Below are 16,695 nucleotides of genomic sequence, written 5' to 3'. Positions count from 1 at the left end.
CGGGTAAGACAACTAAATAAGTCATCCACGTTATACCCACAACCCTGCAGTAATTACACAGTGTAGCCTGTGTTCTCTTACATGTAGGGTGAGCAATTTTGAGCAGCTGGAAAAAAAATATATGTGGAGTTTAAACCAAGTGAAATTATCTGATGATTACTGAGCTTTCCAGGAAGCACAGAAACAAGTCATGCGAACTGAATTTCAACATTTCCCCCCTTCATTTCCAATTTATAGGGGATATGTCTTGTGTCTTGGATAGGAAAACCGTTACATTATGGTACTCTGCTCTTTGGGAGTGGCGGGCAGCCCAGAACAACATACAAGGTTCTAACTAGAACATGATCGACACCTAGTGGCCACAGACAAGTCCTCTGTGGGATTTGTCTTGGCCAGCAACACATGATGTAGCAAGAAAAGGATCTTTGGAGGAGAAGGAATCCGAACTCCCACATAGCTCCCCCTCAACCAAGTTTGACCCAATTTTGCCATTGTCAGCTTGTTCCTGCAAACAAGGGGCGTTCGGCGAATGCAACTAAATAACATGAACTTAATCACCTTGTGCTCCATCTTTAAGCTGTATGAGAGGCCAAAAAAATAAAAGAAACGAATGGTCATTTTTTTTTTTAAGTTGAATCCAGTCAGGTGTTTATTTTATAAACAAAGAACAAAACAGGATGTTCCTGCTTTATTTTATCTATTTATTTAAAAACATTTTTTTAATGTTTATTTATTTTTGAGAGAGAGAGAGACAGAGTGTGTGTGAGCAGGGGAGGGGCAGAGAGAGGGAGACACAGAATCTGAAGCAGGGTCCAGGCTCTGAGCTGTCAGCACAGAGCCCAATGGGGGGCTCAAACTCACCCACTGTGAGATCATGACCTGAGCTGAAGCTGGACGTTTATCCGACTGAGCCACCCAGGTGCCCTGTTCCTGCTTTCTTCCCCATCAGTTATTCTTCCCCATCGGTTTCTGCCCAGAAGATGTAAATAAAACAACTCAGTCAGAACTGGGTTTTTCCAGAGTACTATTTTCCAGAATAGTCTTTGGCTGCAACTTCTGGCTGAGGGAAAAAGAAGGGAGTAGAGATAGGCAGAATCTTAACAATGACCCCGTGACTGCTGATCTAGTAAAAAGAAAATGAAAACACCCACGTGGCACATCATTTCAGAAATTAAAGAGATAATACATGTTCTCCTAGTTGGTATTAGACATCTTACATAATAGTACAAACATGTGCTGAAAGATCCCAGGAATTTTTGTTTGTTTGTTTTTGTGAGACGGGGCAGGTTGTTGGGTCTGTGAATATGTGTTATTTGTATGTGGGTGTGTCTGTCGGAGGAACAGCCTACTGATGCATGGCAGGGTTCTCCAATGGACCTAGACAAAGACATCTATTATCACAGAGGGCTTCTCGAGTGAGGGTGTTGTTGTAGCTGTTGTGCTTCCATAGCAACCTGTGGACCGGTTTAGCCAGCCAAGAACAGGGGCTCATGCATAAATGACAGATTGATGGCAGTGGTGGCTGGACTAAAAGCAGCCCAGGGCAAGACAGATGCGTTGGAAAAAGAAATGCCACCATGCCACGCATCACAGATTCTATTTTAAAATTGGCATTGTGTAGGGGTGCCTGGGTGATTCAGTCGGTTAAGCACTGACTTTGGCTCAGGTCATGATCTCATGGTCTGTGGATGTGAGCCCCGCGTCGGGCTCTGTGCTGACGTCTCAGAGCCTGGAGCCTGCTTCAGAATCTGTATCTCCCTCTCTCTCTGCCCCTCCCCCGCTTGCTCTGTGTCTCTCTTTCTCTCAAAAATAAATAAACATTACAACAATTAAAACTGGTGTTGTGTAATTCAAAATGAATAAGTTTGCAAGGTCAACAGAGGTAATTGGTAAATAATTGTTTACCTGATCATAACATTAAAGAATGGAAATATAACGTCTTTGGGAGAATTTATGGCTTAAATTGCCAAGAGGAAATGGAATAAATGACGTTGGGGAAGCAGATTTGCCAAGGTTGCCCCTAAGCAGATGATGCTGTATCATTTGATCCAAATGAGGTGGTTATTTTTGGTATCTTTTAACTTCTACTTCACCCACAAAGCTTCTTCAGACTAGGTAGGAATGGAGGTTTTAAAAACCTGTGCTCAGTTGGCTCACTGGCCTGTCTCAGATGTCTAACTTTAGAGTTCATGAAAATAAAAAATAACATTCTGAATAAGGAAATGAAAAGGGAGAAACTTAAACCAATTAAAGACGGACACCTGCCCATCTGTTCATGGTGACGTCCACAGAATTGTGAACTGCCAGGAGCAGGCGCTGTTGAGAATGTGCCACAGAGCCAGGAACAACGGAGACCCTTAAGTTACCTTAACGGATGTGCTTAGCCACCCGGAAGAAGTAAAGAGGGCAAGGGTGTGCTGCAGCCAGCCCTGGTCAGCTCACGTTGCTACATTCCTGCCCCAGTGTCCTAAGAACTCTTCTGTCTCTTGGTGACAGGGTTTTGCAGTGATGGGGGTTCAGAGCTGATGGCCAGGAGAGAATTCTTGAGGTGTTTTTGGTGCAAAAAAGGTGGTTTTATTAGAGCACGAGGACAGGACCCATGGGCAGAAGAGCTGCGCTGGGGTTGTGAAGAATGACTGGGAGGTAAAGGCAAGAGGAAGTTTCCAAAGGGATTTTCATATGCTAAAGAAGACTCACGGGACACTGGAGGCCTAGTTATTGTCAAGTGAAGGTTGTTTTTCCTTCTAGCAAATCATTACTATTAAAACGGTAGGGGGTTCCTGGAGAAAGGTTATACTCCCCCTGCCTCAAGTATTTGCCAATGGGCTGAAGGTTAGAAAGAAATTTAACTTTACCTTCTTGCCTTTGTCCCCCATTATCACTATGGAGGGGTGACGGTGGGGCTCCAGGAAACCGAGTCTATAGGTTTCTGGAGATTAGGCTATGGAGAAGATTGCCTTTTTTTCTAGTAATTTACTAAGATACTTGTAAACTGATGGAGACTTATGTCCTGCAGGACTGTGATCTCTGTTAACCATCTGTTTTTTTTTCCTTTCCTTTGTTCTTGGGCAGCTGGGAGTTCCTGAGGAATGTCAGGCATATCCCACCTGGGGGTGGGGCTTGGAGGTGACTTAGGGGGTGTGGGTTGGGCTGGGGGTAGGATGAGGGGGGGCGGGGTGGTGGGGAGCGGGGCAGGAGGGGTTGTTTGCAGGGTGTCAGCTTGTCTTATGCTCCCTCATCACTGGGTAGCTGTCCACGTATCTTGACAAAGATGAGAATAACTAGTAATAATGAACATTTAGAGATCTCATCACAGTTTTACAAAGTGTTTTTCATGCCTACTTGTTAAAAGCAAGTGTTACTATTGCCCCCCGCAGTCTACAGAGACTGAGCCTTAGGGAGAGCATGAAAATTCTTTAAGGTCAAACAGTTTGTAAGTGGATGATGGGTGGCATTCCCATCTGGGTCTTCTGCCAACAAAGTCCCAGGAAGATAATAGTGACAAGGCCTTTCTCCTTCCAGACAGACTTTCCGTTCAATGGAGGACTGTAATTAGGAATTTAAAAAGCTTTTCAAAACTGAAGGGTTAACTTTCCAATGTTGGGACTGTAGGTGATTGGAGATCCTGTCTAGAGTGCTTTGCCCTGAAACCAGGAGAACATCCCCCAACCGTGGGCTCTCCGAGACTGGCCTGCTCTGACAGGATGGATAGGCTGCTCGAAGATTTTGGCAGCTTGGTTCATTTTTAACTTACCCTACAACATTCTAAATCAATGATTCTGTTGCTAATCATTAAGTAGGACATTCTTATTAAGGGTGCCACGGATTTGTATTCGCCGCATCTCTTTATATAGCCAACTGAGGGAAAGTCCTGACCAGCTCTTCATAACAGATCATCTTAGCTACTATCCATGTAACTGATTATATTGCCAGAGGTATTCATTAATAAAACAACTCTCCTTTTTTCCCTTATTCTGATATAAGTCCAGTGACTCTCCCGAATAACTCTTCATGCGTATGTATCTTTTGCATCCCTACAGAAAGAAATGGTCGAAGTGTTAAGAACAAACAAACCAACAAATATAAAGGAGGAAAAGCAACTCTAGAGGGAAGTCAAGATCTTGGGGTTCAAGCCTGGCCCTGCTTCCAACCTAACTGTGTGATCTTGGACAAGACACTTAATTGGCATTTGAGTTTCCAGATGCGGGCAACATTGTTTCCGGACCTCTTACTTTTACAAGTATTCACATTACAGGCTGCCAATAATTTACCAATAGTTAATTAACAGTCGAAACTCTTTTAATTACTCTTCATTTTAGTGGTGGATCTTTAACTTTTAGGCATATGTAAGTGTATCACAGCATGACCAGACAGAATCTACTAATTCTCCAGAGACTTTACGATCAGAAAAATGCAAAGAACAGAGAGTACGCAAACAGCCTCACAGCAAGATGGCTTTCTCTTGTGTACCTGAACCATCACTGAAAACTTTAATAGAAAATGTAGACAGTATGTGCACTCACTGATTTATTAGTGTGTGTCTACAACCTCGTTACTGAAAAGATATTAGTCGGGTTTTTATTGTTGTTGTTGTTGTTGTTAACAGGTAATGTGAGGGCGTCAAATGGTACCAAAACATTTGTAATCAGATCATTTTGCAGGGAGGAGGAGTAGAAGGACAGATCGGAAGCAGAGAGGGAAGAGAAAGAAGAGAAGGAGAGAAGGAGAGAAGGGAAAATGTCTGATAAAAAAAATCTTTAGGGGCGCCTGGGTGGCGCAGTCGGTTAAGCGTCCGACTTCAGCCAGGTCACGATCTCGCGGTCCGTGAGTTCAAGCCCCGCGTCGGGCTCTGGGCTGATGGCTCGGAGCCTGGAGCCTGCTTCCGATTCTGTGTCTCCTTCTCTCTCTGCCCCTTCCCCGTTCATGCTCTGTCTCTCTCTGTCCCAAAAATAAATAAATGTTGAAAAAAAAATTAAAAAAAAAATCTTAAAAAAAAAATACTTTGGTTCATAAAATTGTTTACCTAATGAATGCTTACTTAAAATTAGGCAGAGTGATGTCCACAATGAGAAAATACAAATATAAAAGAATACACTGTATCAAGATTCTCTATTCAAAGTCCAAAAAGAAGTCCCTGAATGTAAGATTTAATGCAATAAGTTTCTTTGTTGCCTATAATAGGTCTTTTCGTCTAGACATTAAACTTATGATAACTTCAAGTATGTTGTACTTAACTGCAAAGTTTTTAAAAACTATCATTTTAAAGGAGTAAAGAAGGTCTCTGAGCAGCTGAAAGAGCTTTCACAGAGCTCATAGATTTACATCACGGAAGAGGCCTTCAGACTCTTGCTCAGAGCCCATTTGCTTTTTGTTTATAAAAAGTCTTACAGTCTTAATGACTAGGTTTCCAAGTTGATGCAAACTTCCTAAGACTTCATGAGACCATTTCTTCTGTAACCCCAATACTTAACACAAAGCCTAGTATAAAAAGAGCTCAATAAGTATTTGTTAACTAATGAGAAGGTTAGAAGCAGTATTTAGTAGTTGGGGTTGTTGGAGACAGGTACATACAGTTGGGAAAAAGGATAGTTGATGGTCTGAAATCCATAGAATGACTGAGAAAAATCATGAAAAGCAGACACAAAGCTCACTGATTTAAGGACATAGAGTTCCATACATCTTACTGACCTCTGAAAGGTTATAGCATATATTAAAAAAAAAAAATCAATTGCCATCAATAATAACGATCCTGAGTCACTAGGATAATATTAAATTTTGTTTAATACTCATTAAAAAAGATCTTCTAAAAGATTTCCATTGAAGAAGATTAGAATATTCAATTGGAACACCTACTCCCCCCCATGCTAGATTTCCTCTTCAAAATGTAAACTTGAGGATATGATACTGTGTACCTTAAAAAAAAAGAAAAAGTCTTCACTTCTATCCCAGGATGTCTAACTCCACGGTGTCTCTGGTAGACATAGAAAGTATGCTTTTTCTTTGCCCTTGTGAGTTATTAAGCTTCCCAGTACAGAATTTTAATATATTCCACATATCAGCTCTTCCTGTTTCAGTTACAAAACAGTACAGAATTGGATCAGCAACACAATTTAAACTTGTTAGTGCCACCGTGATTCTGTACATTGTGTAAGTTGGATTCCCGGACTTGTTGTGGTCAAATATATGTTTATCAGGGTTCACATCATGCTCTAAAACACTGCGAATCAGCAGCATCACATGAAAGGGAGTGAAACACAGGACGAAAGTCAACGTGATGCTAATAAGTAGTTTTATGATTCTCTTCTTTTCGTTGTTTTCCGTGGCTTGATTATGCTGCACAGCTTGGTAGACTTTCTGGTTGCAAATCATTATAATGACCAAAGGTATTGCATAGCCTGTACACGTCCTAAACAAGTTCAAATTGATTTGCCATTTCTCCAAGGGGTATTTGTCATAGCATAAAGTAAAATTAGACTTTTTGGCCCCACAGTATTCTATAGTCGTTTCATCTTTCCACAGAATGATACCGTTGAACATGGTTTCCAACACCCAGATGGACAGGCTGACCACGAAGGCAGATCTTCTTGTCCTTAGAAAAGAAAACCTCAAAGGGTGGACAACTGCTAAATACCGGTCAACGGCGATGCAGGTGAGGAATGCTGTGCTGCTGTAAAAGTTCATGTACATGAAGAAAGCATTCCCTTTGCACAGAGCATGGGAGAACGTCCAGTTGTCATTATTCCAAGTGTAATCAATCCATAGAGGGAGAGTTGACGTGTAGAGCAGATCTGATAGTGATAAACTGAAGAGGTAAATTCCTAATTCATTTTCCTTCTTTGCTTGCAGAAAAGACACACACAGAGACCCAATATTGGCTGGAACACTGGCTATAACCACAAAGATGTAAATAACTGGAAATAAATAGTGATCGAAGTAGTGCTGTTCTTCAAGGCATGTGCTGTTCATTTTTGTCTTGTTTTGTTTTGCTTTTCGTTTTAAGGCAGCAGTTGCATTTGGTCTGAGAAGGTCAATAGCAAGGCGAAGCCTTGCCTCCTTCTAGTTTGTTTTTAACATCTCATTCTTTTACTAAAATTTCTCAATTCTTCTTTGCTTTCCAAAGTTCTGATTAATTCGTTAGTGCTTTTAAAGGGTGGATGTAGACTGATTTTCACAAAGATATCAGTGGTTGGAAGTCAGAATCCAGCCTCCTGGCAGTTAGCGCAAATGGTCATGGATAACGAGAAGGACTCCACGTTCTTGTTATCACAGAATGCTGATGAAGAACCCCCAGCAATCAACTGGGTCATCCCTCGGTGTCCACAGAGTGTGGTCTCCAACTTGTTTTTCTTTGCAAAACTCAGAGGAGATCGGTGCACATGTGAATACAGAAGGCTTTGTTTTCACAGAGACTGACATCTCTTTTTAAATGCCTTTGTTTCTGTAATGAAAGATGAACTAGAATAGTTTAGATGTTTACTGGGTATAACACGATTTTGAAATAATCCTCTTTTTTTTCACTGCTTGCAGGTAGCAAAAATGTATTAAATTACAATGAAGGCATTTAAAAAGGGGAATTATTTAATTGACTGCAGTGAAGGAAATCAAGCTGAGAAATTTTTTCTATTTCCAATAAGAATTATCCACAGGGTGACAGATTAGGAGGAATGCTATTTCTTACTGGACATGATCACAAAACTAACGTTAACAAGTCATTTTAGGAACTAATAAAAAAGATGGAAATTTAATGATTTGCTTGAAATCAGTAAATGCTTTGGAGTTGTATGATAAACTGTATAGTTATATGATTTCAAATGTTGGGTTTTGCATGCAATCTAGGTATAAGGCACCTTCAATATCAGCTTATTGGCCAAGATATGTTGTCACGAGAAATTTAATAAAGTGAAACATTTTAAAATATAGCAACTTGCTAAAACTTCATAAATAATTAAACCATGCTGCCTCTTATGTTTTTCCCTTTGCTTCCTTTGGTGGGCACTTTATCTTCCTCGTACTTTTGTGAGAGAGAGGGCAGAATGTTCTTAATTCTGGGTAACATCTTGGCATCATCACTGTCTGCCTTTTTACCTGATTGTTTATTATCTAGTTTCTTTTTAAAGGCCTGATGTTATAGATTCACAAAGGAACACAGACTCCATTCTTGTCTTCACAGTGGAGTAGAGAAGTGCCTTTGCTAGTGAGGCCTGTTGCTGCTTTGGATGATTTATGTGATGGGGAGCTTCGGAAGATTTGCCTTCTTGTTGTGTGCTGTGGGGCCTCGATGAGACCCAAAGTCCCCCTTTCCAAGTGTCAGTGAGCCCTGAGCACAACAGAGGCCTTGCCACCACAAGCCACAAGGGTTCTGCTAGCAGAATAAACATATGCAGAGTACATCTTTATACAGCACTCTTAAAAGAAAGTGGAGAACTAAATTTCCCGAAATCTCATTGTTTTCCCACACCTAGAAATAAGAACACAATGTGAAAAAAACCACCTTTTAAATCAACAGGTGAAACTTCCAGAGAGAAAAAGAAAATTGTGATGGAAAAAAAGAAAGTGGGAGCTGAGATCGGGAAGGTGAGTGAGCAGAAAACTCTGAATGTCCAGGAGGCATATGTGGATCAGAAGAACTAACTAGAGCCTCTGAATGCAGGGGAGCTAGAGACACAGCCCCAATCCACGCAGGCAGGAAGTGGCCCTCCGCCACCCCACGCAGGTTGGAGTCCAGGAGCCGCTGCCCACAGGCAGAGGGTGAACTAGAAAATAAACAAAACAAAATAACAAACCGGACAGCCATCTGCAGACAGCAGAGAAAGTTGGCAAGTTTGCTGTCTCAGCTTTGTTTCTCTGTGGGGCTATGATGGAGAATCCCTGAGGATTCACGGCCTCCGGCTGGTCTGCACTTGGGAATGGGGCCTGAGTCTACATTTTTTTTTTTTTAATAAGGTTTTTAAAAAATGTTTATTTGTTTATTTTGAGGGAGAGAGAGAGAGAGAGAGCACGAGCAGGGGAGGGGGAGAGAGAGAGAGAGACAGGGAGAGAGAGAGAAAGAATCCCAGCAGGCTCCTCACCACCAACAGTGTAGACCCTGACGGGGGGCTCGAACTCAGGAACCGTGAGATGATGACCTGAGCCGAAACCAAGAGATGGATGCCTAACCGACTAAGCCACCCAGGCGCCCCTGAGTCTACACTATTAGTTTGGTCCTGTAAACTGCAGGCCAGCCATGAACTAGTACCAGACCTATGCGCTCACCTTCATCAGTCATCAAGGAAATACAAACTAAAACCTCAAGGAGGTACAACTAGGAACCCACCAAAATAAATAAAATGAAAAAGACAGAAGGCAACAGTACTGTGGTGAGAATTAGAGCCCCTGGGACTCTTCTGTCCCGTTGGTTGGAAAACTGCTTTGGCACTTGTGTATATACCACACTTATATATGGTTCGGCGATTGCTCTTCTAGGTGTATGGTCAACAGAAATACATACGTATGTTTACCAAAAGGCACGTGGTAGAATGAGGATATCCACAGTAGCGTTATTTGTAACATCCCCCAGTGGAATGGCCACTTGGGGTAGAATAGATAAGTAAATTGTGGCATAGTAACATAATTGAAATCTACACATCAGTGAGAATGAACACATCATTGCTGTGTCCAATAACACGGCTGAAGCTCAGAAACACAATGCAGAGTGAAAGAAAAAGGCAGGCACAAAAGAATATGTACTAACTGATTAAAAACTAGGTAAAGTTAATCCATGCTTGTCCGAAATCGGAGTAGTGGTCCACTTATTAAAGGCTTCCTATGTGCTGGGCACCACATTAAATGGCATGCATATTTGTTACAATTTATCTTTTACTACTATTCTGTGCTATTTATTAAAATTGAGCCACACATTAACTAATTAGCCCCCGAATACCTATCTAATCTTTCGTACAACTTGGCTATAATCCTAGGTTGGAATGCTAAATAAAGCCTCTTGACTCTTAACTATTTTGGCTTCTACTTTTTACATACAAATGCCTTAGAGGGCACCTGGATGGCTCAGTCGGTTAAGTGCCTGACTCTTGATTTTGGCTCAGGTCATGATCTCAGGATTTGTGAGTTCCAGCCCGGCATTGGGCTCTGCACTGACAATGTGGAGCCTGCTTGGGATTCTCTCTCTCTCTCTCTCTCTCTCTCTCTCTCTGCTCTTCCCCCACTCGTTATCTCTCAAAATAAATAAATAAACTTAAAAAAAATACCTTAGACATTTGAGGTATTTTTGCAGCAATGCAGACCAGCTTTGGTGAGAAAGAAGAGTATCTTCTATTTTCTATTGAAGTTTCTAGCACTGATAGATTAGGACAAGTCTTTTAGCCATAAAAACAGATCTAATTAAAGAAAATAATTTGTGAAAAATCGTTTCTGTAAATTAGATAGAAAGTAACCACATGTCTTCTAGAAAACATCACTTTCACATTGTCTATTAGACTACACAGGCTTCAAATAAACTTGTGAAAATCACCTTACATCATGTCCTCTCACTTAGTGACAATGTGTTGTTATGTGCCCACAGATTTCAAGGGTTTCTTTTCTATAACGGATAACGTAGCAGATTCACTCAGACAGGCTTTTATTTTTACTGCACTTGATTTGAGAAAAGATGACTAAAAGGAGCAAATATTCTGCTACCACACTCAAAAGAATCTCCCAGTTCTTAAGAGTCATGAGACTGAGTTTCAAAGAGTCTATTTTTTACTTCCGGAATCCTCTGTGAATTATTTCAAAGTTGAAATTAATTGCCTTTCCCCACTCATAATGTGGTAGCAAAGAAACTGAACATCAGACCGATTGTGAGATAGAGACCTTTGCAGCACGATGTGTCTGTATTGTTGCAAACAGTCATATGGAGTTGAAGGCAGCATCTCTCTCGTCAGTTCAGATGCAAGAAGGAACACTAGATATCATACCACCTGCAGGCACAGCTGGACCAGCAAGGGAACGAACGCAACCCCACTAGCTTGCAAGTAGTTAATCAGCACAACCTTAAGGTAGAATTCCCAAATGTACCTAATGCAATCTCTGGCAGAAAGCATACAGATATTTTTCAGAATTTAAATCTCTTGAGATGGAAAAGACCTTTGGTGGGGACCAGGATCAGAGCAGGATCAGAGCACCTGTTAACGTGGCCTCATGGGCCTGTACTCAGCAGTGTCCACCTTCTCAGGAGACCTCTGATAACATGACCTCATGGGCCTCTACTGAACGGTGTCTACCTTCTCAGACCTCTGATGATAAGACCTCATAAGTCCCCACTCAACAGTGCTCACCTTCTCAGGAGACCTCCTCTGACTTCAGGGGCCCCCACTGAATGTTTGCCTTCTCAGGAGACCTCTGCTTCACGGGTATGGCTTCACGGGCCCCCACTCAACAGTGTCCAGCCTCTCAAGAGACCCCTGCTAACATGACCTCACGGTCCTCCACTCATGAATGTCCACTTCCTCAGGAGACCCTTGTCCCAAATTTTGCCCTTCAAACCTCTCACTTGCAAGACACGGGGGAGTTCAGGACTGAGGAGGGTTAGCTCCCCATTCTCCTGGCTGGCACCACACCAATGAACAGCCTACCTTTTTCTTCACTTCAAAAGCTCCGTGACAGTTTTAACTGACTTGCTGCACATTAGGTGGACAAACTCTGGTTTGTTTTGGTTACAGAGGGTCATATTAAACATTTGTCAGAAAAAAAAATCAGGGCTGCTTATCTTGGGGGAGGGGCCGAGTAATGACTGGAAGAGGGCACGAGGGGGCCTTCTGAGAATTTGTAATGTTTTGGCTTTTGATATGAGTGTTGATTCCGTGAACAAGTTCAGTTTGTAGACATTCAATTCATCCAGCTGTACACTCAGGACATGTGTGTTTTTCTGCATGTATACTACACTGCAATTATAAAGTTAAAAAGTGGAATCAAAGGCTGTGTGAGATGAGATATAAAGAATCCTGACAACCAACCAACAACTGTATTACCTTCAGATGGGGCATAGAGGCCTTCCTGAGAACTGACAGGATTTTACTTCTTTTCTCATATATAAAAAGTAATTCATAGAGGCCAAAACAATAAATAATTTAAACAATATGAAAAGGAATTCACCAAAAAAAAAATTGCTATATGAAAAAAACGAATATTCTAGGCACCTGGAAGAGTACATACAAATTGTCCCTTGAGGAAAGCTCAGCCTAGGCTTCTCTGTGAGAAATTCTCCCAGAACAAATGGATGGTTTCCAGAGGGCAGGGGCAGGATGATGAGCAAACTGGGTGAAGGGGAAAGGAAGGCACTGGCTTCTAGTTATGGAATGAAGGAGTTGTGGGGGATGAAAGGTACAGCTTAGCAAATATAGTCAGTGGTTTCGTATATAGTCAGGGCTGTGTGGTGGTGACGGATGGTAGCTACATTTGCGGTGAGCACAGAATCACGTACGGAGCTACTGAGTCACCATTTTGTCCACCTGAAACTAACGGAACATTGTGTGTCCGTTATACTTCAATAAAAACATTAAATAAAAAAAAAAGAATTCTCACAGATAGAGTTCTAACAAATATGAGCTCATTAAAACACACACGTGCGTGCACACACACACATTTAACCACTATGTTTGAGATTCAACAAAAATGAGAAAGATGAGTAGCAGATCCACAAAACCTTAAGAGATAGATTATACAATCAATTTACAAATCTATTAACAAATTAATAAATACACAACACAAAACAAGTGTGTTTAATAAGAAATAAAGAAAGGAATTTGAACACATGAGTAGGGAGGAAGAGACTTCAAAAGATGGGTAGGCATATTTTTGGAGCGACTGGGAAAGGCTTTCCAGAAATAAAAAATGTAATAATTTAACTTAAAAAATTAATACGGGGATTAGCTTCAGCTGAATAAAAAAATTAATGTACTGCAAGATAGATCTAAAGAAATAATACAGGGGGAGCCGGGGTGGCTCAATTAAGCCTCTGACTCTTGATTTCAGCTCTGGCCATGATTTTCAAGGTTTGTGGGATCGAGCCCCATGTTGGGCTCTGTGTGGAGCCTGCTTGGTATTCTCTCTCTCCTTCTCTCTCTCCCCTCTCTCACTTGTGTCCTCTCTCTCTCTCTCAAAATAAATAAATAAATAAATAGACATTAAAAAAATAAAGAAATAATACAAAATTATCAGTGTGAAAGATATGGGAAAATACCAAAGAGACATGGAAGATAAAGTGAAAAGTTCAGGATATGTTTAACTGGCATTCCATAAGGGATAGAAGAAGAGAGAAAATAGGAAAGAGGCAACGTTCAAAAAGATAATCACGGAGAGCTGTCTAGAACTGATGAAGGACATGGATGGAATCCTCAGATTTATGAAGTCCAGCAAATTCCAAATAGGATTAAAAACAAACAAAGATGGAAATCTACATACATGTAGACACCCTGCAATGAAGCTGAGGATCCAAGAGTAAGAGACAGAAGGCCAGAGAGAAAAAATGGTGTACCTGCAAAGAGTAAAATTTACAGAGACAAAGGACTTCACAGAAGTAGTAACAGAAACCAGGAGACAGTGGGTTGATAGTTCCAAACTGCTATGAAAATGTATGTAATCCTATAATTAAATATCTGACAGAACTAAATTTCAAAACCAGGGCAAAATTAAGGACAATTTAAGATAAACTACCAGTTGGGGTGCCTGGGTGACTCAGTCGGTTGAGCATCTGACTCTTGATTTCAGGTCAGGTCATGATCCCTGAACCCGTGTTGGGCTCCGTGCTGGGAGTGAAACCTGCTTAGTATCTTTCTTTCTCCCTCTGCTCCAATCTCTCTCTCTCTCACACACACACATAATAATAATAATAATAATGATGATGATGATAAACTACTACTGATGAAATTTACCCCCCAAATCTTCATTAAGAAGACCTTTAAAGGCTGAAAGTGAAGAAGGAAAATGATACTAGAAAAAAGTCTAAGATACACAAAAAGCTGAATAAGCTACTAGGATGGAACTCTGATGCTACACAGCGTCCCATCTATCACCAGGCTCACATGTCTGGGGAGAATACCTCAACCACGAAGATAGCCCTCCTTGGGACCAGGATTGAGAGATCGAGGGGTGCCCCTTCCTCCTCTATCCATCCATTGCACAGTGACATTTCACATATGATACCAAGCTCTGTAGATAATAGTTGTTAAATTAATTTGTGTGAATCTAAGGGTTTTTTTGCTTCTGAGATTTTAATGGAATACATAATTCTTACCATTCGTACATTTTTTTCAGACATTATTTTTACTGCTTTTAATAAAATTATGACAAAATTGTTTTTAGAACCACTGCTGAGAAATGTGGGCAAGTTGCTAATTTTGACAAATCCCAAAAAAAGATAATCCTCAGTGCATTAAAATATATCTGTTATTAACCAGCTCCTCAAATAGTACAAATCACTGATGACAATCATCAAAAGATAAAATGTTTTCCTACAGGTTATAGGAAATACTTGCCTTCCTTGATCAGTTTACTAGCTACTTATTACGACTACTATGTCTCAGACACTGATGGTCACTTATTAAGTTAGTATTATTACTTAATATTTATTAATACTAGAAATACTATTTCCAAATTTCACATTATTTCTGATGATATAAAAGGTATCATGAGACCATTGTACTAAGAGGAAATGGGTAGTTCTATAGCTGGGAGCTGGTAGATTTCCTCACAGCCACTTAATTCAGTTTGCCAATAGGATGTTTCCTGAAAGGGAATGGAGCATAAATATTCCTCTTTTGTGTATCAATAGGTTTACCTAACTATTTCCAAATGTCAGTTCTGACACCCTTTAACCACTGCTCAGAAGTGCGGGAACCATGTGGCAGCCTCATTTCTCTTTGTCTTATAAAGTTCTGCTTTATTGCATTTCTGTAGCCTAAACTTGGTAAAAGGTTGTGAGCATTACTGACAACCATGCCTGAGTCGTTATCTACTTAAAAATATTATTTTATTGTTAAATCTTACACTTACCCATGTTTCTCGAGGAGATGATTTTGTCGACCGAGGAGCCAGATAAATCTGCGTGCACCGAGATGAGAAACCAACACTGTGAAGGGACAGGAAATTACACTTGTGTTTCAACATAAAACAATGAGGAAGCAGCATCTTAATAAGAAGGATGTTCATTATTCAAGTTTGACCAAGTCAAAAACCAAGTCTCCTAAATAGTTTAAAAGCTGTTTCTGTTTCTTACTTACCGTAGTATAATTTTCATGACTCACTCTCCTCTTCGCATCTTTTTTTTTTTTTTTAATTTTTTTTTTTTCAACGTTTATTTATTTTTGGGACAGAGAGAGACAGAGCATGAACGGGGGAGGGGCAGAGAGAGAGGGAGACACAGAATCGGAAACAGGCTCCAGGCTCTGAGCCATCAGCCCAGAGCCCGACGCGGGGCTCGAACTCCCGGACCGCGAGATCGTGACCTGGCTGAAGTCGGACGCTTAACCGACTGCGCCACCCAGGCGCCCCTCCTCTTCGCATCTTAATTACAATGTATACTGATATTCGGTGTGTTTTATTTAATAGAATACGTGCTAGACTTTCATGTAATCACTCACTCATTCATTTAGTCTGTCAACACATACATCTATTACATTCTTAGGACACTGTGCTGGGAGTGATTTAGGACCTGGCTATAGCATGCGAGAAGCTCATCACCTAGTGAAAGAGAAAGGCATGTTCAGGGATCACCATGATACAATGGCAAAAATGGGTAAGTAGTACTCCAAAAGAGGTCAAAAAAAAAAAAAAAAAAAAAAAGAAAAGAAAAGAAAAAAGAAGAAAGAAAAGAAAGAAGAAAAAAAGAAAAGATGAGTTATGGGAATGTGTGACATAGGAGAGGATGGTCTACATGGATTCAGCATGATGCACTTCCTGGGAGAAAAGCAGTGGAGGAAAAGTGGGTGTTGGGTGTATAATGAGCATGTTCCCTTGCTTAATCCTGGCACCTTTGTGAAGTCTTTTTTTTTTCTTTTTAAGGGACCAACAGGATTAGCTATATAGTATTTTATTGTAGATCTTTTTTTGTTTTTAATTTTTTTAATGTTTATTTTTGAAAGGAGGGGGAGGGGCAGAGAGAGAGGGAGACACAGAATCCGAAGCAGGCTCCAGGCTCTGAGCTGTCAGCACAGAGCCCGCTGCGGGGCTCAAACCCCTGAACCGTGAGATCATGACCTGAGCTGAAGTTGGATGCTCAACCAACTGGGCCACCCAGGCGCCCCTCTTTTTGTTTGTTTGTTTCTTTATTTATTTTGAGAGAGAGAAAGAAAGAGAGAGAGAGAGAGAGAGAGAGAGAGAGAGAGAAAGGCACCTCTATTGTAGATCATTTTCTCTGATTGTCCTCTTGGAATAGAGGGCTGGGAGTGCTAAAAACCATGCTAAAACCAGTTGGCTAACTGGCTTAGGTAAATCAATAATTCTATGTAACATGGTTGTATGAGAAAGACATGAATTGTTCTAATGAAACTTCATGTAGCACGTTACATGCTGACATTTGCTGCCAAGTCTATAAATGGTTTAATAGGAAGTGAAATTAACTCCCAGAACTTTTGAGATATAAAAAAGTCAGAGACATCACATATGAACCTGGCTCTCATAAATCTTTATTACAAATGAAGGGGAGGGGTGCCTGGGTGGCTG

The 16,695-nt window shown here is 40.8% G+C and overlaps 1 protein-coding gene across 2 annotated transcripts in view; it reads right to left on the bottom strand.

The window, feature by feature from the left end:
• Positions 1-16,695, bottom strand: part of GPR65 (G protein-coupled receptor 65) — a 93,204-nt gene that overhangs the window by 64,332 nt on the left and 12,177 nt on the right. Inside the window, exons 2-3 of one of the 2 annotated variants that reach the window (XM_043556788.1) lie at positions 15,028-15,103; positions 5,764-7,438 (exon numbers count right to left, since the gene is read on the bottom strand). In XM_043556788.1, coding sequence (XP_043412723.1) covers positions 5,941-6,966 — 1,026 coding nt within the window. In that variant the 5' untranslated portion in view covers positions 6,967-7,438; positions 15,028-15,103 and the 3' untranslated portion in view covers positions 5,764-5,940. Of the gene's footprint in view, positions 1-5,763; positions 7,439-15,027; positions 15,104-16,695 lie in introns of those variants that run through there. The other variant, XR_006293461.1, reaches the window with a different exon arrangement.

The sequence above is a fragment of the Prionailurus bengalensis genome, chromosome B3 (genome assembly GCF_016509475.1).
Source record: "Prionailurus bengalensis isolate Pbe53 chromosome B3, Fcat_Pben_1.1_paternal_pri, whole genome shotgun sequence".
Lineage (NCBI taxonomy): Eukaryota > Metazoa > Chordata > Mammalia > Carnivora > Felidae > Prionailurus > Prionailurus bengalensis.
This window is presented reverse-complemented; position numbering and strand designations above follow the sequence as displayed.